Consider the following 26,169-nt stretch of genomic DNA (forward strand, 5'->3'; position numbering starts at 1 on the left):
TATCCATCCAAGAAGGGGACTGAGTTACTTGGCAATAAATTCACAGATTTTCTGGAGGAATATTTAAACAACGGGGACAGTGAGTTAATTGATACAGAACATCCCTGTCCCCGGCAATCTAAAAATTATAGGATTATGAGTGCATGTAACATAGATGTGTGTGTGGACAAGAATATCAACCTTGCTATCAAGCAAAATCAGGCTTTTAGGAGCTAGTGCCACACAAAGTGCACTAACCAAACAGGTAGTAAGAAAATAGGGGAACTCAGGCACCACACAGGTTATGTAGAAAGTAAACACAGGGTTAGTCATAAAGGAGTCAAATGTCTATACACCAATACACAGAGTATGAACAGTAAGCAGGGTGAACTAGAAATTCAGGTAAATGAGGACAGATACGATATTATTGCCATTACGGAAACATGGTGGGATGAAACACACAAATGGAACACAGAGCTAGAGGGATTTAAACTATTTAAAAGAAGTAGACCAAACAAAAGGGGAGGTAGAGTTGCTCTATACAAGAAATAACTACATCTCTACAGAAATAGAGCACAACAGTGATGAAAACTATCTTGAATGCATTTGGGTTAATATAAAAGGGGGGGATTTAAACTATCAAAATCTTTGTATAATGGGAGACTTTAATGCAATAATAGATGGAACTTTGGACTACAAAAGTGCCAAACAAGGGAGAAAAGGAGGAAATATATTACCTAAAGCGTTTTTAAAAATGACAGATCTCTGTATCCAAGATATATGGAGAGAGAAAAATTCAAAGAAATTACAAAATATATCTTACTCAAATAGACATAAATCATGGTCTAGAATTGATATGATATGGACATCTTTGGAACTTAAAACGATGATACAAGAAGTTGAGATAGAAACTAATGGTTGGTCAGACCATAACCCAATAAAGATGACTTGGAGAGGAACTTGAATGCATTTGGGTTAATATAAAAGGAGGGGGGAATGATATTGCCATAGGTGTATACTATAGGCCACCCAACCAAACAGAGGAAATAGATGAACGTTTTGCTAGTCAGCTAACTAAGGTATGAAGGAAGCACATCACAATAGTAATGGGGGACTTTAATTACCCTGACATCAATGGGAAGACAAACTCTGCACCAAGTGGAAGATCAAACAGATTCCTGACAAACCTAGCAGACAATTTTGTCTCCCAAAAAGTAGAGAAGGGAAGTAGGAGATTAGCCATATTGGATCTAATCTTCAATAACAGAGATGAAATGATAGAAAGTGTTGAAGCCACAGGAACCTTGGGGGGAAGTGATTGTGCAATATTGGAATTCAAAATTCTGGAAGTGCAAGCAATAGAACATAGTCAAACTAGAGTCTTGGACTTTAAAAGAGCTAATTTCAATAAACTTAGAGAGACCTTGGAAAGGATTCCATGGATGAGAATCCTAAAGGGGAAAACAACTCAAGAAGCTTGGGAAATTTTGAAAAGTGAGATAATAAAAGCCCAGTCTAGCACAATACCAACAAAGAAGAAAAATAACAGCTCTCAAAACAAACCAGCATGGCTGCATAAAGAACTCTCTTATAAATTGAAAGATAAAAAGGACAAGTATAAAAAGTGGAAAGAGGGGCACATAGCTTAAGGCAGAATATCAGCAAATAGCCCGTGCCTGCAAAGATGAAGTGAGGAAAGCTAAAGCTCAAAATGAACTAAAGCTTGCGACCAAAGTCAAAAATAAAAACAACAACAACAAAAGCTTCTTTCAACATGTAAAAAACAAGAAAAAAGTTAAAGAAATGATTGGTCCATAACTGGTGGTAAGTGGCAAGAAAGTGACAACAGGGAGAAAGCAGAACTATTTAATTCATTTTTTGCCTCTATCTTTAGACAAAGGGAAAAACAATCCAACCTATCAAAAAAGTGCCATAAAAAACAGAATAGAAAGGCAAGTTAAGATAGGCAAGAAAATGGTAAGTGAACACCTGTCCAGCCTAGATGAGTTCAAATCACCAGGACCAGATGGATTACACCCCAAAATTCTCAAGGAACTGGCAGACGTGATCTCAGAACCACTGAACTATATTTTTCAAAGATCCTGGAGCACTGGGGAACTACCAGAGGACTGGAAAAGAGCTGATGTAGTTCCCATCTTCAAAAAAGGGGAAAAAATAGATCCAGGAAACTACAGACCTATCAGCCTGACCTCAATACCTGGGAAGATTCTGGAAAAGATAATCAAACAATGAATCAGCGAACACCTTGATGCAAACAAAGTCATTACTAAAAGCCAACATGGGTTTGTCAAAAACAGATTATGCCAGACAAATCTTATTGCATTCTTTGACCAAGTGACAAAATTAGTGGACCAGAGGAATGCTGTGGATATACTTTACTTGGACTTCAATACGGCATTTGATATAGTAGATCACAACCTACTACTTGAAAACATAGAAAAATGTGGGTTAGACAGCATCACCACCAGATGGATTCATAGCTGGCTGACCGGCCGTACTCAGCATGTGGTCCTCAGTGGAACTACATCTACATGGAGGGAAGTGTGTAGTGGGGTGCACTAGGGCTTGCTCTGTTCTAGGCCCAGTGCTCTTCAACATATCAAAGATTTGGACGAGGGGATACTCATCAAATTTGCATACGACACCAAGCAGGAATAGCCAATACTCCAGAAGATAGGCTTAAGGTACAGGAGGATCTGGACAGACAGGGATACTGGGCACTATCTAACAAAATGAAATTCAGTGGTGAAAAAAGCAAGGTTCTACCTTTAGGCAAGAAAAAACAAATGTACAGGTATAGCATAGGTGGTACTTTGCTCAATAGTAGTAACTGTGAGGGATCTCGGAGTCCTAATGGACAATCACTTAAATATGAGCCAGCAGTGTGCTGCAGCTGCCAAAAAAGCCAACACAGTGCTAGGCTGCATTAACGGAGGGATAGAATCAAGATCACGTGAAGTATTAATACCATTTTACAATGCCTTGGTAACACCACACTTGGAATACTGCATCCAGTTTTGGTCACCACAATGTAAAAAAGATGTTGAGACTCTAGAAAGGGTACAGAGAAGAGCAACAAAGACGATTAGGGGACTGGAGGCTAAAACATATAAGGAACGGTTGCTGCAATTGGGTTGTTGTTGTTGTTGTTAGCTGCGAAGGTGTGTCCGACCCATCGCAACCCTATGGACAACGTTCCTCCAGGCCTTCCTGTCCTCTGCCATCTTCTGGAGTCCATTTAAGCTCACGCCTACTGCTTCAGTGACTCCATCCAGCCACCTCATTCTCTGTTGTCCCCTTCTTCTATTGCCCTCAATCTTTCCCAGCATTAGGCTCTTCTCCAGTGAGTCCTTCCTTCTCATTAGGTGGCCAAAGTATTTGAGTTTTAGCTTCAGGATCTGGCCTTCTAAAGAGCAGTCAGGGTTGATCTCCTCTAGGACTGACTGGTTTGATCACCTTGCAGTCCAAGGGACTCGCAGGAGTCTTCTCCAGCACCACAGTTCAAAGGCCTCAATTCTTTGGCGCTCAGCCTTTTTTATGGTCCAACTTTCACTGCCATACATTGCAACTGGGAAGACCATAGCCTTGACTATATGCACTTTTGTTGACAGAGTGATATCTCTGCTTTTTAGTGTGCTGTCTAGATTTGCCATGGCTTTCCACCCAAGGAGCAAGCGTCTTTTAATTTCTTGGCTACAGTCCCCATCTGCAATGATCTTTGAGCCCAGGGAAATAAAATGTCACTACCTCCATTTCTTCCCCATCTATTTGCCAGGAATTGAAAGGGCCGGATGCCATGATCTTGGTTTTCTTAATGTTAAGTTTCAACCCAACTTTTGCACTCTCCTTCTTCACCTGCAGCAAGAGGCTCTTTAGTTCTTCTTCACTTTCTGCCATTAGAGTTGTATCATCTGCATATGCTTACTGCTAAGCTTGTAAGCCGCCCTGAGTCTTCGGAAAAGGGTGGGATATAAATGGAATTAAAATAAATAAAAAATAAAAATAAATATCTTAGGTTGTTGATATTTCTTCCGGCAATCTTAATTCCAACTTTTGATTCATCTACCCCTGCCTTTCTCATGATGTGCTCTGCATATAAGTTAAATACAGTAGGCAAGGCGACAGTATACAGCCTTGCCGGACTCCTTTCCCAATTTTGAACCAATCAGTGGTTCCGTGTCCAGTTTTTACTGTTGCTTTTTGGCCCACATATTGGTTTCTCAAGAGACATATAAGATGGTCTGGTTCTCCCATCTCTTTAAGAACTTGCCACAGTTTGTTATGATCCACACAATCAAAGGCTTTAGCATAGTCAATGAAGCAGAAGTAGATGTTTTTCTGGAACTCTCTAGCTTTCTCCATGATCCAGCGTATGTTGGCAATTGGGTATGTCTAGTTTAATCAAGAGAAGGACGAGGGGTGGCATGATAGCAGTGTTCCAATATCTCAGGGATTGCCACAAAGAAGAGGGAGTCAAGCTATTCTCCAAAGCACCTGAAGGCAGGACAAGAAGCAACAGATGGAAATTAACCAAAGAGAGAAGCAACCTAGAACTAAGGAGAAACTTCCTGACAGAACAACTAATCAGTGGAACATCCTGCCTCCAGAAGCGATAAATACTCCCAACACTGGAAGTTTTTAAGAAGAAATTGGACAACCATTTGTCCTAAATGGTATAGGGTTTCCTGCCTGAGCAGCGGTTGGACTAGATGACCTCCAAGGTCCCTTCCAACATTATTGTTGTTTTATTTTAAGCTGTAATGTTATAACTATTCTGCTTTTGTTTAAGAAACTGATTTTTAATGACAGTATGATATCATATTGCATTTCCATGCCTATTTTTAAAGAGTGCTTTAAAAAATTACTGAGAATGTGAATTTTTCAATAACAGTATTTATTTATTACATTTATATGCTGCTCACCCCTTTGCCAAGCGAACCTGGGGGACTTACAACTAAAATTATAAATACAAAAATATTTAAAACATTAGACACAAAGATAAGAAATAAAAGGAAAGGTCAGTACAGTGGGTGGCATCTTTGTCCACCAGCAAGCAACCTTTAGTGTGGAGTGTCCACATCAGGATCCCAAGCCAATCAGTAGAGCTAGATTTTCCCTTTGGGAAAGCAAAAGGGTAGAGGCAGACCTCACCTCAGGTGGCAAGGTGTTCCAGAGAGCAGGAGTCACAGCAGAAAAGGTTTTCCTTCTAGACCCCCAAAATTCTTTGACCTTTGGGGCCCACAGCATATCCCTTTTGTTGGATAAAATCATTGGAATGAGACAGTTCCTCAAGAGAACCTGGTCCCATGCCATGAAGAGTTTTAAGTTGATAACCCGCACTTTCAATTGGACCCAGAAGCAAACCGGGAACCAATGCAGCTCATGTGTATGTTATAAAGACAAATATAATCAGAACTTGTAGGTTTTAAATCATCTATTTATATAAATGGAGCCCTGGTGGCACAGTTATTTCCATGCAATATTGCAGTCAAAGTCTGCCCATAGTCTGGAGTTCAATCCTGATGGGGGCTGGATTGACTCAACGTTCCACCCATCTGAGGTTGGTAAAATGAGGACCCAGATTGTTGGGGGCAATATACTGACATTCTAAACTGCCCAGAGAATTCTCACTTAATGCTGTGATCTTCAGTTTTCAAGCTACTTTTATACTTATATATGTGTAAAACCTTCTAAAATGTACTAAAAGGCAAAGCAAAACACAGCATTAAACAAAACATGCTTATGTGCTTTCTAGTTTAGTTACAGTGATGGGTTTCCTGATTGTTTTCCGTAGAAACCCTAACCAGTCAGATCCAGCTTACCTATCAAGATAAAAATAAGGCTAGATAAGTGCTATCATCTGCTGTGACTTAAAATCTTTTAATCTCAAATGAATAAATTTATATGCTGATGGATTTGGAAAATATCTCATAGGCCTGTGTAATAATTTTAAAACTTGAAGGAGATCTAGTATCTCAGTAAAATAAATTTGAATAAGAAGCATTCTAGAAATGAAATAGTCAGTTATATCCTGGGCAAGAACCAGTTGTATTATAAAAGAAAACCAGCTTTATGGAATATACCCTTATAGATTGATTGTAATATATGCTTGTATTTTTCTTGCCAGTTTAATTACACGAATGTTGCAAAGAGATCCGAAACGAAGGGCATCTTTGGAAGAAATTGAAAATCACCCTTGGCTACAAGGAGTTGATCCATCACCTGCAACAAAATATAATATTCCTTTGGTTTCATATAAAAATCTTTCAGAGGAAGAGCACAATAGTATCATACAGCGCATGGTTCTTGGAGATATTGCAGATCGAGATACTATTGTGGAGTAAGTAACATTTTATACAGTTTTATAATTCAGTATGTAGCTGTTCTTATACTGTTTCTCAGTCTGATGCCCTCCATAGATATTTGGATTTCAGCCCCAGCATTAACAGCTGTCATAGTCAACAGCCATTTTATGTGGTAATTATAAATATTTAGTCCAGAAGATGCAATTGGAAAAGCACATTCAGAAGCACAAGAACTTCTCTGGCATCATAATCAGGTTGTGTATGTCCTTAATTTCTGGTTTTCAGAGAAATTCCTTCATGTCAAATGTTTATTTTGCACTTTTCTACTTTAATTTGAAGTTATTTAGAACAAATAAAGTAATATGTTATTTCTTTATTATTATTTTTTTAAAAAATTTGGTCCTTAAAACAATTCCATAGTAAGACAGCTACAACTTAAGCAAAAATTGACTAGTTAAATAAATAAAGAAAACATAACTATATAACCAGTTGTAATCTATTTAGTTTTATGGGTTTTTTTTAAAATTGCTTCTAGAATCTATGGGACAGCAGCTATACTAATATACTCTTCTAACTGTAATTAGATAGATGGCAAAAGCATAGGCAAGATGCTGTAGCTAAAATGACTTCAAGACATGTAAAATACCCTGATATGTAGTACACCTTCTTCACTGCCTCTCTGTGCATGTGTGTTTGTTGATTGGTTTTGAAGGCAGGTAGTTCTGTCATTTGACCGCCTAATTCTTTTCATATGAAAATAATTCCTGTATTTATATTATGTATCTGCTTATAATCTAAGGCACGGGTCGGCAACCCGCGGCTCCGGAGCCGCATGCGGCTCTTTGAGCCGTCTCCTGCGGCTCCCAGCCGGCCAGTACGTGTGCACCTCTTCGAACGGGCAGTGGTGCGCGCGCACCTCTCCAAATGGAGAGTGGCACCGCCCGTTCCAAGAGGTGCGTGCGCACCTTTCCGAAGGGCGGAGGTGCGCGTGCACCTCTCCAAGCCGCCGCCGTCCCGTCCGGAGACCTGCCGCGTTCGTCAAACATTGACGAACACGGCAGCTGTGCAAACGGGATGGCGGCGGTTTGGAGAGTGCGCGTGCACTCGCCAAACCGCCGCCATCCCGTCCGGAGACCTGCCGCGTTCGTCAAACATTGACGAACACGGCAGCTGTGCAAACGGGATGGCGGCGGTTTGGAGAGTGCGCGCGCACTCGCCAAACCGCCGCCATCCCGTCCGGAGACCTGCCGCGTTCGTCAAACATTGACAAACACGGCAGCTGTGCAAACGGGATGGCGGCGGTTTGGAGAGTGCGCGCGCACTCTCCAAACCGCCGCCATCCCGTCCGGAGACCTGCCGCGTTCGTCAAACATTGACAAACACGGCAGCTGTGCAAACGGGATGGCGGCGGTTTGGAGAGTGCGCGCGCACTCGCCAAACCGCCGCCATCCCGTCCGGAGACCTGCCGCGTTCGTCAAACATTGACAAACACGGCAGCTGTGCAAACGGGATGGCGGCGGTTTGAAGAGTGCGCGCGCACCTCTCCCAAGCCGCTGCCGTCCGGAGACCTGCCGAGGTTTGGGGAGGTGCGCGCGCACCTATGGTCGTTTGGAGAGGTGCATGCGCACCTCTCGGAATGTGTAGCGGCCCCGCTTCTTGCGAAAGCTGCCGCGGCCCATCTGCAAAGCTGCCGCTTTCAGCAGCTTTGCAGATGGGCCGCGGCAGCTTTCGCAAGAAGCGAGGCCGCTGCCTGTTCGCGCGGAGGTACGGAGACCTGCCGACGTTTGGGGAGGTTTGGGGAGGTGCGCGCGCACCTACGGTCGTTCGGAGAGGTGCGCGCGCACCTCTCAGAATGGGTAGCGGCCCCGCTTCTTGCGAAAGCTGCCGCGGCACGTTTGCAGGCTGCCGAAAGCGGCAGCTTTGCAGATGGGCCGTTGCCGTCGCGCAACCGGGAACCGGTTCCATCACACATTTTAAAAAAAGGCGTCCGCGCATGCGCAAGAAAAACCCATTTTGCGCATGCGCAAACCGTTTTTTGTGTATGCACGTGCATGGACGCACGCACGCGGCTCCCACTTTTTTTTATGTGTGATGGAACCGGTTCCCAGTGGCTCTTTTCCTTTTTTGGGTTGCCGACCCCTGATCTAAGGGAATACCTGCTGCCGGCATCAACTTCCCATCGTCCTGTGCGCTCCCACAGGGAGGGCCTTCTTAGCGTACCGCCGGTCAAGGAATGCCGGCGGGTTATTCCCAGGGGAAGGGCGTTCTTTGTGGGTGCGCCGGCCCTTTGGAACCAACTTTCCACGGAGCTTAGGATTGCCCCCGACCTTCGCTCATTTCGCAGGGACTTGAAAACCTGGTTTTTTGAGCTGTCTGGCGCAGACTGAGGGATTTTAATTATTTATTAATGGAGTTTTAGTTTAAATTCAGGGACTTAATTTAATCTTAGTTTTAATCAATTTTAACTTTGTATGTTATGTATTTTTAATTTTTCCCTGTAAACCGGCCTGAGTCCTATGGGAATAGGGCGGTATACAAGTTTAAATAATAAATAAATAATCTATTTAAAAGCTGTTGAACTTTTGAGAATATTTAGCTCTAAAATTTAGAGCTAATAATAATTAGCTCACTTTCTATATAAAATCTGTTGTTAGTAAATGCACATTTATTTTGATAAAATATATCTGTTAGTGCAAATGAAATAAGCATCAAATAGCTTGATTTAGGTCTCATGTAATAAGTGTTTCAAGTGTCTGGTAAATCCCTTTAAGCATTTGAGCAGTAGGTTGCTTGAATTTGACATCTAACAATAATCTATCATGTATTGAGTCAGTGATTTGCTGCTCGTGTGACGTTTATATTTGTATGAACAATTACAAAGAAGGCTCTGAACTGAGAAAGTTCACTTCAAGTTAGTTGAAGCAATATGAGGAAAAGTATTGCTCATTTGTTTTAAATTAGCTTTTAATTTTATTTGATGGCAGAGGACACAGAAGCATTCTTTAGTATTGAAAGTTTAAAGATAACATGTAGTGTGTTTCTTGACTGATTTCTTTCTTCAGTTTGCTTCCTGGTGTCTACTGAATAGTGATAAATCACCCAAACTCTGAAGGAGTGTGGAAGAATAGGCCATCCATTGGACTTGAAGTGCCACTTCTCCAAACTGGGAGTGTGTCCCTGAAGTTGCTTCTTTTAGCAATTATAGACCATCCTCAGGAGTCATTGAAAATAAACTAGTTCTCAGTAATCCTAGTTACAACTAGATTTGTTACAGTAGTATAGCCATATGTGTCAGAAATTCTGTTGCACCTGCATGAAATATAGGGAAGTGATCATATACTGTATCTGGCAATTGGAAATACTGTTGACTCACATTCAATAAGTTGTCATCCAGAACATTTTTTCAGCTGTTAAATTTTTTTTTCCATATACAGGTAGTCCTCAACTTATGACTAATAGTCGTACATTATGGCAGCTGTAAATTGAATCATCCACTTGACCAAACCAACCTTTGTTATGGAGGTCGTTAAGCAAATGCCACAGAGATTAAGTGAACGAATGGTTTGGTAAAGGCTGGTTTTGCAAAAAGATAAAGAGAAGAAAGAAGAAGTAAAAATGCTGGTTTTAGACAAAAATGTCATAAAATGTGGTCATTTTCTGCAGGACCCTGCAAACAGCCCTAAATGCAAGCTGGTTGCTGAGCGCCTGACATATGGTCAAGTGACCCTGGGGGGCGGGGGGGAGAGAGATCCTTCTGAACTTCATAACCGGGTTGTAAGTAAGTACCCTGGTAGGGGGAGCAGTGTAACTTCAAACGATTGGTAAGCAATAGATCATAAGTCAAGGACTAGCAATAGCACTTAGGCTTATATACTGCTTCATAGTGCTTTACAGCCATCTCTAAGTGGTTTACAGAGTCAGCATATTGCCCCCAAAAATCTGGGTCCTCATTTTACCAACCTTGGAAGGATGGAAGGCTGAGTCAACCTTGAGCCAGTCAGGATCGAGCTCCTGGCAACGAGCAGAGTCAGCCGGCAATAATGCATTCTAACCACTGTACCACCCCAGGTATTTTGTAATTATTAAACGTGCTGCATTAATTTCCCAGTTTTTTGTAATGCAGTGGCCATTTGTAAAGATGTCTAAAGTACAAATTTCTGTTATGAGGTACTCTTCAACTTTTTTCTTGTACATATGTTGGCAATATGTACAGTTTGAGAAAACCATTAATACATATTTTATTTCTTCAGGGCTTTGGAAACAAACAAATACAATCACATCACTGCCACCTATTTTTTACTAGCAGAGCGGATTTTAAGAGAAAAACAAGAAAAAGAAATACAAACCAGATCAGCAAGTCCAAGCAATATAAAAGCGCAGTTTAGGTAAGATTTAAGATTTAATGTAAGAGAGAGAGAGAGAGAGAGAGAGACAGAGAGAGAGAGACAGACAGGCAGGCAGGCAGACAGACAGACAGTCAGACAGACAGACAGTGTGCGTATGTATCACTCTATATGTATATATGTGTGTCTGTAGTATATACGTCTATCTATGTGGATCTTTGGTTATTCGGGTTTTTCCCCGCGTAGAACTAAAGGTGTAGGAGCGACGTTTCGACGGAATCCCATCCGTCATCATCAGGCTGGTGGCTTATGCTTCCTTCTTCCTATCTATCTATCTATCTATCTATCTATCTATCTATCTATCTATCTATCTATCTATCTATCTCTATATCTATCTATCTATCTATCTATCTATCTATCTATCTATCTATCTATCTATCCCTCCCAACTATTATTACTTGTATCTAAATTCTTTATGGGGACTCACAACCTTTTTATTTTAAATGTAGATTTTAAAAATACTGTAAAATGATAATGCTTAAATCTTATTGCAGCCTTTTCTAAAGAACGATTGTATGAAAAAGCAGGAGGTAGAAAAATAAATAAACTCTAAAAATATCAAACTAATTTAAATGTAGAAATGGAATAAACAACTTGAAGTTATAATTAAGAGAGTCTCTTCAGGAAGTGTATTTAAAATCACTATAATAGAGGCTAAAATAAATTATATATTACGATATAGAAAAAGCCCAAACAAGTTCAGGAAAATGGCACTGTATTTAAAAAGCTCCGTCAAACAGACTATATGAAGCAAGAAATCTTATTTTAGTAAATTAAAAAAATTTAACAAGTTAGATACTAGTCCAATTATATCATTAAATCCAATATTTCAGGTATGTCAGACATGTGGCCCAAGCAAGCCACACCCACTCCAGCCCCACAAGGGCAAAACACACCCCGATATATCACGATACGGCCCACGTATATATAAAAGGTTTAGTGGTTTTGGAGAGGGTGATTTTCATAGGGAAAATTAGGAATGGGGAGATGCCCAGTCTGAGGATGGGATTAAAACTTAAAATTAGGAGTATTTTAAGAGTAAAAATCTGCATGCACTTGGAAATATGTTAATCTGAGCAGGACTGAACTTCTGAAATATAGGCATAAGACTGGTTGAATGGATTTCCTAAAAACTCAAATTTAAAATTAGCACCAAGGCAATCAATGGAAACAGTCCTAAACTATCTAGCTCTGAAGCAGTAAAGTCTGCCAGAGTTGTAATAGATATCAAACATGACTAGGGCAGAGGAGATAAAAATGTTAATAAAAAATATTTCTGTACCTGAAATTTCGGCTAGAAATCTACTAGTCATAAAAAGTAATTGATACTTGAAGTCTCATTCTCAGTCTAGTTCCAAATTGGTCTGATTCCTCATTGATGAAAAAATATTCAGAGGGTATTATGGGTTACCTGTTGGTTCCATGAAAACCAATACAATTATTTTTCTTTCACCTATTTGCTTTAACATGGTCCTCATTAACTTTTTCTTTGAGAAAGTGAACAGATGGCTCTCTTGTGTCTAATTTTTTCTCTTTTATTTGCCTGCCTCCAAGATGAATTATCAGTCACCTGTCCCACTTACACATGGGAAGGTTCCAGCAGTTCTTTTGAGAGCCACAGGAATATACAAGGATTGGAATCAATATTGGCTAGATTATAAAAGACTATTCTGGAAGTACCAAAATATCTGTTGGACCTGCCTCTTCCATTATTACTTTTGTGGCATTCTTAAAGTTCTAATAAATTGCACTACATATCAGTACATTAGTATCACTTTAGTTACTAAAAAAAGACTAAACAATTAAAGCCATTAAGAGAAAAAAATGGATCCAAAGATTGGTTTGAGATAAAGTGGAATTTCCATTTTGTTTATATGTTGATATAAGATGCCTTAATTTGTCTCTTCCTTTTCAAAAGATAGCCTGGAATGATTTAAGAAATTAAAATTTAAAGTGTAACCAGACAGAATTAATTGTTCAAATATTTGATCTCAAGCTAATGAGAAAAAAATGTGATTAATTTTAAAATGTATATTGATTATTTCTCACTTTTTATATTACTTTCAGTAATAATATATTTATTAAAATGAGAAGCAATTAACATGAAATAAAGATTTTGCTTTGAAATATTTTTGCTTTTTATTTTTAAATAAATTTGCATTTTCATGTTTTCTTTGTTTTATGTTTATTTTAGACAATCATGGCCAACAAAAATTGATGTTCCCCAAGATTTAGATGATGATCTTACAGCTTCTCCATTGTCTCATGGAGCTGTTCCCCAATCTCCTGCTCGTAGTGCTGAAAATGTTCTTAATGGACACAGAAATAAGACACTTAATGAGTCAGCCAAGAAAGAAGATATTCCTGAATTAGCTGGACCAGCACTTTCAGTTGTTCCGTCAGTGAATTTAAAACCTACAACTAGTAGTCGGAAGTGCTTGTTTAGAGTGGAAGAAGATGAGGAGGAGGATGAAGAAGATAAAAAAACTGTTTCTCTGTCAAATCAAGTTGTTCTGCGTCGTAAGTCTTCTGTTACAAATCGTCTTACTTCACGAAAAAGTGCCCCAGTTCTTAATCAGATTTTTGAAGAAGGGGAATCTGATGATGAATTTGATATGGATGAGAATTTGCCTCCCAAACTTAGTCGGCTAAAAATGAATATTGCTTCACCCAGCACTGTGCATAAACGTTATCACAGAAGGAAAAGTCAGGGTCGTGGATCTAGTTGCAGTAGCTCAGAAACAAGTGATGATGACTCAGAAAGTAGGCGACGTCTAGATAAAGACAGTGGATTTACTTATTCCTGGCATAGAAGAGATAGTAGTGAAGGTCCTCCAGGAAATCAAGGAGATGGAAGTGGACAAGGAAAACCAAGCAATGGAAATGGAGGGATTGACAAAACAAGTCCTGGTGATAATCATAAAGAGGGTGGAAGTCCTTCCAGTAGTTCTAGTGGAAGCACGAATAATAATTCAGGTTCCACTCGCAGATGTGCAGGATCTGGTAATTCAGTGCAGTTGGCATCAAGAAGTGCAGGTGATCTGGTTGAAAGTCTCAAGTTGATGAGCATTTGTTTAGGTTCTCAGATTCACAGTAGCACTAAGTACATAATTGATCCCCAAAGCAACATTTCATTTTCCAGTGTGAAGGTGCAGGAGAAATCAACATGGAAAATGTGCATAAGTTCTGGGAGTGTAAATCCAGTTTCATCTTTGAGCAGCATAAAATTGTTTTCTGACCAAATGTCAGATGCAGCAAATGAATTAGAACGAATAAAGAACAAGAACTTGAAAAATAATGTGCTACAACTACCTCTATGTGAAAAAACAATATCTGTGAATATTCAGCGAAACCCGAAGGAGGGACTATTATGTACATCAGGTCAGACAACTTGTTGTCATGTTGTTTGACAATAATCACATTTAACCCATTCTACTTGACATCACCAATCTTCCTGTTCAGAGCTGTGAATACTTTATTTCACTGAACCTTTTGTTATCTTTGTCTTATTATGTTAACATAGGCTTTAAGCAGTAATTTATTACAGTTTAGTTTTGCTTGTTATGACAATGCATGATACTGTGCATGTTGCTAGCCAGTAATTTCTTTTGTTCCAAACAAACCCAAGATTTGTATAATTTTCTTTCTAATTTTACTCTAGAAAATCTGGATTATAGTAAGGCTTGTGTCCAAATCCAGTATAAATTAAGCACTTGGTAGTTTCACATTCTGCACTTAATTAGAAACAGATTTTTTTGTTTCTTTGTAAGACGTCAAATTTTGTTTGGATCTTCTGTGTTACTTAAAATACATAAGATGTGGCATAATTATCTGTGTTTGCAACAGAACCAAAGCAATAAAACTTTGATACTTAAATCTCTTCTGGAGCTTTCAGAATTTCAAGGCTTGTACAAAGCAAAAGTGCACTGAAAAGTTATCTTGAAATCTTGATTTTTAACCCACATCTTTGTCTTAAATGCATGAGTGATAGCTGAAACGAAGATCTTGATTTGATATAGACAAGATTTTTTTAAAAAAAAATCTCTAAGGCAGCTTTCCCCATAATTAAATGCAGACAATCTTTTTTAAAAAGAAATATCTAACAAAGGAATAGTATAATTTTAAGTTTTTCCCCCATCCAGGGGAAAGCATTCATTACTGGTATATATAATTGGTTGTAAAGTATTGTGCAAAATATTTAAAATGGACCAATTTGTGGTAGCTGAGATCTGTTTCAATAAATAGATCTCTAGTTGATATCTTTTCCAATAAATCATTTCATAATAGTAACTGTTGATACCGAAAAAGCAGTTTGTTTTTTTCCAAATGTACTTTCCATTATGCCCTTCAATATTTTACTATTAATGGAATTGTCATAAAGAGTTGACTAAGGACATAATAAAGTAATTTGAGCATGCAGATAAATGAGACAAAATAGGTAATTGTCACTTTTGTATAGTGTTAATTTTATCAGAAATGCTTCAGAACACTGTAAGGCATATAGTCAATTCAGCCAGTCATTTCTAGTAAAAGATTTTTTTTTAATCTGAATAAAAGAAGAGTCTGTTCAGATTATCAGAGCCTAATTGGAATACATTAATATGCCCCATGACAAGATAGGTGGCAAATAAAATTGATAATAATATATCTTCAAGTTCTCTCCATGGATTTAAAATGCACCATAGATTATTTTACTGGAAAATAAATTTAAATGGACATTTAGTTTTGGATGTGGTATTTAATTTGCTTTAAAAATTCTCCAAATCAAATCAGTAACACAAGTTGGCATGGAACAATTTTCTTTCATTCTTGACGTATTTGCTTTTTTAAAATCCCTTACTACTGAAATGCCAGCAAATGAATGTTTGGGCACTTTTTTATGTTAAAAATAGTTTTGACTAGATGAATTAACTTTTCTGAATATGTATCTAGAATAAAATATACCCAATTTGGGGAAATGTAAGAATATTATTTTCTTGCTCTGTGCACTGGGTCTTTAAAGCAATGCTATAAGAACTGATGGTATTATGTAGCAGCAACTCAGACAGTTGTCTGAGAGAGTTTACATTCAGTGCATTCAGAAAATATTCAGACCGCCTTCACTTTTCTCAATTTTATTATGCTACTGATTCTATGCTTGTTGAAATTCATTTTTTTCTCATTAATCTACATTCAGTACCCCATAAATGACAAAGTAAAAACAGAAGTTTAAAAATGTCTGTAAATTTAATAAAAAGGGGAAATATCACATTGGCACAAGTATTCAGACCCTTCACTCAGTACTTTGTTGAAGCACCTTTGGCAGCAATTACAGCCTCTTTTTGGGTATGACACGACAAGCTTTGCACACCTCACTGGGGGATTTTTTTTTGCCATTCTTCTTTGCAAATCTTTTCAAGCTCAGTCAGAAGGCCAACTATCACTGCAGCCCCCTACTGATCTGGCCTTTATGGCACAGTGGCTAGACAGAAGCCTCTCCTATACAAATATATGAAAGTCCACTTGGGAGTTTGCAAAAAAGCACCTGAAGGACTCTCAGACTCTCTACACAGGATTTCTGGAGCTCAGTCAGACTGACTGCCAGGTTCTTGGTCACCTCTCTTACTTAGGCCCTTCTCCCCTGTTTGCTCAGTTTGGGTAACCAGCTCTTGGAAGAGTACTGCTTGTGCCAAAATGTCTTTCATTTGAGAATTATGGAGGCCACTCCCTGCAACCTTCAGTGCAGCAGAAATTTTATTGTAGCCTTCCTCAGATCTGTGCCTCTGTGAGCTCTGCAGGCACTTCCTTTGACCTCATGACTTTTGCTCTGTGGTAGCATGCATTGTCAGCTGTGAGGCCTCCTATAGAGTGGTGTGTGCCTTTTCTAATCATGTCCAACCACTTTACCATAGGTTGACTCCAATCAAAGTGTAGAAACATGTCAGCAATGATCAAGAGAACAGAAGCATCTGAGCTAAATTTCAAGAATTGTTGCAACGGGTCTGAACACTTATGCTAATGTAATATTTCAATTTTTTCTTTTTAATAAATTTACAGATATTTCTAAAGTTCTGTTTTCACTTCATCATTATGGGGTACTGAGTGTAGATTAATGAGAAAAATGAATTTAAACAACTGAAGAAACAGGCTGCAGCATAACAAAATTAACAAAAGTGAAGGGGGTCTGAATACTTTCTATAGCTCAGTAGTATTGTGACGCTAGCAAAATGGTCAAGTACAATGCATTTCATTTACGTTATAGATTGTAGAGCACCAAAGAATTGTTACATTGGATTATGATTTTATGCTTCCTTTTTTAGTATGGTAAATCTGTCTGAAGGTACAGTCTAAAACATTTTATTAGAAAGCCACTTGAGTTCATTATGGGTTATTTCCAAATAAATACGGATTCATTATAGTTCTGAATCATGCAGTGTATTTTAATATCTAGCCTAGTTCAGGGTTTATAATTTTTATGTCCCAAGTATAGCAAGTTATAAATGAAATATTTCACTTTTGTTTTACAGACTCTTGTTGCAATCTAATTTTATACTGCTTGGATCTTTACCAGTATGACATAAGTACTCTGTGTAACATTGTGTATGTATATATATACATGCACAGAGCTGAAAGAACTGATGTATGGGTGAAGCCATAGAAAATATTTGCTTGAAATTTTCTTGGGCAGGGATCTTATAAAGGCCAGAAATATGGACAGTTCATAGATATCAGTAAATAGGGCATCTATATAAAAAGTAGGAGAAATTTATAAAGGGCATTGGCAATAAACTTTGTTGCAGCTTTTATTTTCAAGTTGCTGTAAATATCACACATTATGTACAGCCTAGGAAAGGCACCTTTTTGACCAACCCCAGGAGTTTTTGTTTCTTCCATTTTTATAAACAATGGTGTGTATATATGTATATGTGTAAATATATATGGTGCTCACTTTAGATCAGCGGTGTTGACCATTATGCTGCATAGCTGTAAAATAGCCTTTAGTTATGTATGGTTGGGTGAACTACTTGGGTGTTCAGATGTTTGCTTGAATGTTGTCTTTTATTCATCTGTTCACAAGTGAATGGCTGTGCATGTATTGTATGTTGTATTATGTTCTGTTAAAGGAGGGAGAGAATAACCACTACATTAAAATATATTGGACCAAATTATATAGAACAAGTAACAGTTTTCTGTACCCCTTAAATTTGTCTTTACAAATTGCTTATAGTTACTGTAGCATATAAATATTGTGGAAAGCAACTAGTCTTGTATTTTTCTGTATGAATATATAATGTACCTCTAGCAATTTATCTGTATTTAAAATGTGACAATCTTGACAGAGAATTAATTTTGCAAGCAGCAGTTAAATTAAGCAAAACTGAATGCAGAAAAGTTAAGCCTTTTAAGAGAGGGTACAGAAATATCAGTTGATCTTTGTCAATTGCTTCCAGCAATGTTTGGCTTTCTTCACTATGTAACTATTCATGGTGTGTGACAAAAATTCAATTAATAAAATGTTCTCTTGATCAGTGAAAAAAAGATTTCTATGTCAACTTTATATACTCACTAGTGTGGCTTCTGTTTCAGTACTGAAAAGCTGACATATTGGCCCTGTTGTAATAGGTAAATTATGATTATATTTATCTATAACTATTACTCTATGAGTGATTGTCTATGCTAGGCATGTCAAACTCGTGACGTAACATGACATTGCATGACATGTTGCGACTTTTTCCTCATTGCCAGCAGTGGGGTGGGTGCGGTTTCAGTATGATGCATCTAGCCTGCGGCTGGCAGTTTGACATGTCTGGTCTATGCATTTGCTTTCTGCCTGCTACACATGTGCAGCATTAAGCTTTCCTTCTTCCCTCTGCTCTTATGTCACCTCAGTACAGATATCCACTATGAAGATAATATTTTTTTAGAAGTGCTGCACTCTTTAAATTACATTGTATTTTGAGATTTATTCGTATCTTAGCAGAACTAAAAATACAAAGCAAAGTATTCCTCTTGTGAATTTTTTTTAATCTGTTCAATATGTTGTATGTCTTTTAACAGTACAAAATAATAAGTTTAAAACTACAAATGACTATTCCATTTGTTTTTGTTTTTTTATCCCATTTATATCCCGCCCTTCTCCGAAGACTCAGGGCGGCTTACAGTTTAAGAAGCACAAACCAATGTGCTTAACAATAGCCTTCATTCTATGTATATGCCTGCTTATAGGGCTTTCGCCCCCCCCCCCCCCCAGCGGCATTTTTACAAAGTCAGCAACAATCTGGGTCCTCATTTTACCTACCATCTGTGTTCAATTTATTAACAAACCATGTCCAAAGCCCACCATTTTACAATAGCCACAGATGTGTAGGAGTGCATGTAAACCAAATTGTTGGATGAATACATCTGGTAATGTAGTTATTAATATCAATGCTGAAATTTGAAATGTGGTTCATAAATATTGATCATAGCTTTAAAAAGTGCAAAGAAAAAGCTAACAATTTAAAATGTACTTCAGGTTTGATCAGATTATGAAATGTTCTGAGAGAGACAATCTGTATTAACAGTCACATAATCAGAAAAGCAGCTCAACATCCTGAGGCTGCTACGGAAAAAAAAAATCAGGACTGAAGTTCCTTTTGATTCTTGTTGAAACAATCTGGCACTCTAGTATTAAGAATGTACTTCTTTAAAATCAGGAAAGAAGTCTGCATGCATGCATTCCAAAACATGTCTACTACCTCAAACAATACTGCAGAAGCTTGTATGTTGGCAATTCAGACTTTGACCTCAGCTCCAAAAGCAGCCAGGGACATTTGTTTTGTTTTTGATCCTTTGAAACACCTTAAAACAAAAGAACCCTTTTAATGGCATAAATTAATGGACAACTGAAGAAATCATACTCTTAAATGCTGGCTATGTATGCATGTATCATAAGAAATGTTGATTGTATACAGTTAAACAGGCTAGAAACCCAGAAGACTATTACGTTCTACTCCTGCCTTAACCCTGAAAGCTGGTTGGGTATTTCACCAGTCACTCACTCTCAACCCAATAGACAAGGTGGTTTTTGTGGGGAAAATAGGAGAAAGTGTTAGGTGTGTTTGTGGCTTTGAGTTATTTATAAGGTAATAAAATGGAATAAAAAAATAAATATAATTAGTCCTCTGATAAGACTGCCTCAATATGAGAATAATACATGCAGTATTCCAGCATGTGAAAATAAAGACTGGCAAAGTAAGGCTCCACATATCAAAAATTGTTCATTTCATTTATTGTGAATAGCATTCATGTTCACAGAATCTGCATTTCAGAAGGGTACAAATGAGTCAACACTGGAAAGCTGTCTAGAGCAGTTTTAAATGCCAAGGGAACCCTTCCTTTTATAAGACCTCACCTCTAGTAGTATTTGGCTGCCATAGCACTAACAATGTTTGGGGAATTGCCAGATCCACCTTATTTGTTGTTGTTAGCTGCGAAGTCGTGTCCGACCCATCGCGACCCTATGGACAACATTCCTCCAGGCCTTCCTGTCCTCTACCATCTTCTGGAGTCCATTTAAGCTCGCGCCTACTGCTTCAGTGACTCCATCCAGCCACCTCATTCTCTGTCATCCCCTTCTTCTCTTGCCCTCAACCTTTCCCAGCATTAGGCTTCTTCTATTGCCCTCGATCTTTCCCAGCATTAGGCTCTTCTCCAGTGAGTCCTTCCTTCTCATTAGGTGGCCAAAGTACTTGAGTTTTAGCTTCAGAATCTGGCCTTCTAAAGAGCAGTCAGGATTGATCTCCTCTAGGACTGACCGGTTTGATCACCTTGCAGTCCAAGGGACTCGCAGGAGTCTTCTCCAGCACCACAGTTCAAAGGCCTCAATTCTTTGGCGCTCAGCCTTTCTTATAGTCCAACTTTCACTGCCATACATTGCAACTGGGAAGACCATAGCCTTGACTATACGCACTTTTGTTGACAGGGTGATGTCTCTGCTTTTTAGTGTGCTGTCTAGATTTGCCATGGCTTTCCTCCCCAGGAGCAAGCGTCTTTTAATTTCTTGGCTACAGTCCCCGTCTGCAGTGATCTTGGAGCCCAGGAAAATAAAATCTGTCACTACCTCCATTTCTTCCCCATCTATTTGCCAGGAATTGAGAGGGCCAGATGCCATGATCTTGGTTTTCTTAATGTTAAGTTTCAACCCAAGTTTTGCACTCTCCTTCTTCACCTGCAACAAGAGGCTCTTTAGTTCTTCTTCACTTTCTGCCATTAGAGTGGTATCATCTGCGTATCTTAGGTTGTTGATATTTCTTCCGGCAATCTTAATTCCAACTTTTGATTCATCTAGCCCTGCCTTTCTCATGATGTGCTCTGCATATAAGTTAAATAGGCAGGGCGACAGTATACAGCCTTGCCGGACTCCTTTACCAATTTTGAACCAATCAGTGGTTCCGTGTCCAGTTCTCACTGTTGCTTCTTGACCCGCATATAGGTTTCTCAAGAGACAAATAAGATGGTCTGGTACTCCCATCTCTTTAAGAACTTGCCACAGTTTGTTGTGATCCACACAATCAAAGGCTTTAGCATAGTCAATGAAGCAGAAGTAGATGTTTTTCTGGAACTCCCTAGCTTTCTCCATGATCCAGCGTATGTTGGCAATTTGATCTCTAGTTCCTCTGCCTCTTCGAAATCCTGCCTGTACTTCTGGTAGTTCTCGATCCACATACTGCTGAAGTCTAGCTTGTAGGATTTTAAGCATGACTTTACTAGCATGAGAAATGAGTGCAATGGTGCGATAGTTTGAACATTCTTTGGCACTGCCTTTCTTTGGAATTGGAATGTAAACTGATCTTTTCCAATCCTGTGGCCACTGTTGAGTTTTCCAAATTTGCTGGCAAATTGAGTGTAGCACTTTTACTGCATCGTCTTTTAAGATTTTGAATAGCTCAGCTGGAATACTGTCACTTCCACTAGCTTTGTTGTTGCTCAGCTTTTCTAAGTCCCACTTCACTTCACATTCTAGGATGTCTGGCTCGAGGTCAGTGACCACCTCATTGTGATTATCAGGGACGTTAAGCTCATTCTTGTATAGTTCTTCTGTGTAATTTTGCCACCCCTTCTTAATCTCTTCTGCCTCTGTTAGGTCCCTGCCATTTTGGTCCTTTATCATGCCCATTTTTGCATTAAACGTTCCCTTCATTTCTCCAATTTTCTTGAAAAGATCTCTGGTCCTCCCTATTCTATTGTTTTCTTCTATTTCTTTGCACTGTTCATTTAAGAAGGCATTCTTATCTCTTCTAGCTATTCTCTGGAATTCTGCATTCAATTGGGCGTATCTTTCTTTTTCTCCCTTGCCTTTCGCTTCCCTCCTTTCCTCAGCTATTTGCAAAGCTTCCTCAGACAGCCATTTTGCTTTCTTGCATTTCTTTTTCTTTGGGATGGTTTTGGTTGCTACCTCTTGTACAATGTCGCAAACCTCTGTCCATAGTTCTTCAGGCACTCTGTCTATCAGATCTAATTCCTTAAATCTATTTGTCACCTCTACTGTATATTCCAGAGAATGAGGTGGCTGGATGGAGTCACTGAAGCAGTGGGCGTGAGCTTGAATGGACTCCAGAAGATGGTGGAGGACAGGAAGGCCTGGAGGAATGTTGTCCATAGGGTCGCGATGGGTCGGACACGACTTCGCAGCTAACAACAACAACAACAACAACTGTATATTCAACAGGGATATGATTTAATTCATACCTGAGTGGCCTAGTGCTTTTCCCTACTTTCTTCAGTTTAAGCCTAAACTTTGCAAGGAGAAGCTCATGGTCTGAGCCACAGTCAGCTCCTGGTCTTGTTTTTACTGACTGTATAGAGCTTCTCCATCTTTGGCTGCAGAGCATATAGTCAATCTGATTTCTGTGTTGACCGTCTGGTGATGTCCATGTGTAGAGCCGTCTCTTGGGTTGTTGGAAAAGAGTGTTTGCTATGACCATCGCATTCTCTTGACAGAATTCTATCAGCCTGTGCCCTGCTTCATTTTGCACTCCAAGGCCAAACTTGCCTGTTATTCCAGTTATCTTTTGGCTTCCTACTTTAGCATTCCAATCCCCCATGATGATAAGAACATCATTTTTTGGTGTTAGTTCTATAAGGTGCTGTAGTGCTTCATAGAACTGGTCAATTTCATCCTCTTCAGCACTGGTGGTTGGGGCATAGACTTGGACTACTGTGATATTGAATGGTTTGCCTTGGATTCGAACTGAGATCATTCTGTCATTTTGAGGATTGTATCCCAGTATTGCTTTTCCTACTCTTTTATTGACTATGAAGGCTACTCCATTTCTTCTGAAGGATTCTTGCCCACAGTAGTATACCTGATGGTCATCTGAATTAAATTCACCCATTCCTGTCCATTTTAGTTCACTGATACCTAAGATGTCAATGTTCAGTCTTGTCATCTCTTGTTTGACCACGTCCAGCTTTCCTTGATTCATGGATCTTACATTCCAGGTTCCTATGGAGAAAAAAATCTTTACAGCATTGGACTTTCCTTTCACCACCAGACACATCCACAGCTGAGCGTCCTTTCGGCTTTGGCCCAGTCGCTTCATTCTTTCTGGCGCTACTAGTACTAGCCCTCTGCTCTTCCCCAGTAGCATATTGGATGCCTTCCGACCTGAGGGGCTCATCTTCCAGCGTCATATCGTTTTGCCTTTTGGTACTGTCCATAGGGTTTTCATGGCAAAGATACTGGAGTGGGTTGCCATTTCCTTCTCCAGTGGATCACGTTTTGTCAGAACTCTCTGCTATGACCTGTCCGTCTTGGGTGGCCCTGCACGGCATAGCTCATAGCTTCATTGAATTACGCAAGCCCCTTCGCCACGACAAGGCAGTAATCCATGAAGGGGATCCACCTTATAGCGTAGTGTAAATATGTGCCCAAAATGAACGCTTTGTTTATATGAAGATTCAGTGGTAAATTCAAGAGCAGGAAAAAAGTTAACTGGCTTCCATACTTGTTTATGACTTTGCTGTACTAAATAGAATAGAATAGAGTAGAACTGGAAGGGACCTTGGAGGTCTTCTAGTCCAGCCCCTTGCTCAAGCAGGAGAACCTATACCATCTCAGACAAGTGGCTGTCTAGTCTCTTCTTAAAAATCTCCAGTAATGGAGCGCCCACGATTTCTAAAGGCAAGCTGTTCCCTTGGTTAATTGAACTCAATGTTAGGAAGTTTCTCCTTAATTCCAGGTTGCTTCTCTTTTGGATCAGTTTGTTTCTCGTCCTTTCCTCTGGTGCTATGGCGAATAATGTGACCCCCTGTTCTTTGTAGCAGCCCCTCAAGTACTGGAATACTGCTATCATGTCTCCCCTATTTTCTTTAGCCAAACTCAAATCCCACAGCTCACGTTTTAGTCTCCAGACTTTTGATCATCTTAGTAGCTCTATGAATTTTTTCCAAACTCTCAACATCTTTTTTGTGATATGGTGATCAAAATTGGCTGCAGTATTCCAGGTGTGGTCTTACTAGCGTTTTATAAAGCGGTATTAATACTTCGCGTGATCTTGAGTCTATGCCTGTTTAAACAACCCAGGATTGTTAGCTTTTTTGGCTGCTGCTGCACACTGCTGGCTCATAGTCAAGTGATCGTCCACTAGGACTCAAAGGTCACAGGTACTGTTTTTAAACCAGGTCTCGCCCAATCTGTACTTGTACCTGGTTTTTCCTGCCTAAATGAAAAACTTTGCTTTTTTCCACATTGAAACTTATTTTGTTGAATAGGGCCCATTGTTTCAAGCTTGTCAAGGTCTTTTTGGATCCTGAGTTTCTCTTCTGGGGTGTTGGCTACTCCTGTCAGTTTGGTGTCATCTGCAAATTTGATGAGTTCCCCTTCAATTCCCTCATCTAATTCATTTATGAAGATATTGAAGAGTACTGGGCCTAAAATAGAAGCTTGTGGTACCCCACTGCTTACTTCTCTCCATGTGGATGTGGTGCCATTGAGGACTACTAGTTGTCAGCTGGATTGGTTAGGAATCTGTTTGATCTCCTGCTCACTGCAGTTTGTCTCCCAGTTGATATCTGGATAGTTGAAGTCTCTCATTACTACTGTGGTATACTTCCTACATATATTTGTTAACTGGTTGGCAAAGAATTCATCTATTTCTTCTGATTGGTTGGGTGGCCTGTAATATACACCTATGGAAATGTCACTTTTTTCTGTTTTATATTGACCCATATACATTCTGGAAAGATTTTATCTTTGATCATGTGCATTTCTGTAAAAATGTAGTGTTCTCTTACATATAGTGCAACTCTCCCTCCTCTTTTTGTAGACCTGTTTCTTTTGAACAATTTGTATCCATCCATCAGTCCATTCCATTCATGGGTTTCATCCCACCAGGTTTCTGTAATGCCAATTACGTCATACCCTCACTCATATACTATTGCTTCTAGTTTGCCCTGTTTGTTCCCCAAGCTTTGAGCATTTGTATTTAAGCATTTAAGACTTTTATGCCTGTCTGTGAGTATGTTTCCTGCATCTCCTGATTGTTGAGTTTTTCTTTTTTCTCATCAATGCCTACTTTATTATTTGATATGTTTTCTTGGGATTTGTGATTGGTTTTGGGTTCTAGAGTTTCTAGAGATTGGTCACCCTTCCCCCTAGATTTTAGTTTAAAGCCCTCCTGATGAGTTGGGCCAGTCTTTTTCCATGTACATTTTTCCCTGTTTTAGTGAGATGCAGCCCATTCCTTCCCAAGAATCCTTCGTGTAGGAAATGCAGTCCATGATCAGGGTGGATAATAATAGATGATTTTTAAAAAAATAATAAAATGGATTTTTTTTATTTAAATTGGATTTTTTTATTTTTATCAAATTTATTTTAATAAAATGCTTTTGGAGCAAAAATATCTATAGTTTTCTATTTAAGATAATAATTTAGTTTATTCAGCATAAAATGGAGCTTAGTTATGTAGCATGAGACTATTCTGCACTATTTACATTTTTGGTCAACTCTTTCAATGAATCTAAGCTCTGCAAGCTGAGATAACATGCACTGCATTGATGCATTCACACAATTTCAGAGTAACCATGAGATAAATCATAAAACAAAGTTCAGGATTATTCCTTTATCCTATTGTTTTGCAAATCTACGTACACTACAAATTGTATGATTATTGGAAGAGAAATGCATATGTACCAGGATCTAACTGTTTTAATTAAATAAAACAATTTGAGTAGTTCTCCAACTATATATGATTAACCTATTAACCTAAAATCACTTCTGATATCGCTGTTTTACTAACCTGACAGCTTATTATTCTAAATAGGAAACCTTCATTTTGTTTGCAAATAATAATATTAAAGATTCTAACATTTAAAAAGCACGTCATTTCAAATCCATCATGGCATTGCCTGTTAGAGGGCATCCACTCACCTGCTGCCAGCCACATCCCTCACCTTGTTATGTCACTGCCACATCACCAGCCATCCCATTAAAAGTGAAT

General features: G+C 39.0%; 1 protein-coding gene across 9 annotated transcripts in view; it reads left to right on the forward strand.

Moving 5' to 3' along the window:
- Positions 1-26,169, forward strand: part of SNRK (SNF related kinase) — a 44,235-nt gene that overhangs the window by 14,371 nt on the left and 3,695 nt on the right. For 2 of the 9 annotated variants that reach the window (XM_081345068.1, XM_081345070.1), the window contains exons 5-7: positions 6,128-6,340; positions 10,556-10,690; positions 12,903-16,707. In XM_081345068.1, coding sequence (XP_081201194.1) covers positions 6,128-6,340; positions 10,556-10,690; positions 12,903-14,118 — 1,564 coding nt within the window. In that variant the 3' untranslated portion in view covers positions 14,119-16,707. Of the gene's footprint in view, positions 1-6,127; positions 6,341-10,555; positions 10,691-12,902; positions 18,247-18,274; positions 18,291-26,169 lie in introns of those variants that run through there. The other 7 variants (XM_081345073.1, XM_081345067.1, XM_081345072.1 and 4 more) reach the window with 7 other exon arrangements.

This window comes from Vipera berus (genome assembly GCF_964194415.1).
Source record: "Vipera berus genome assembly, chromosome: Z".
NCBI lineage: Eukaryota > Metazoa > Chordata > Lepidosauria > Squamata > Viperidae > Vipera > Vipera berus.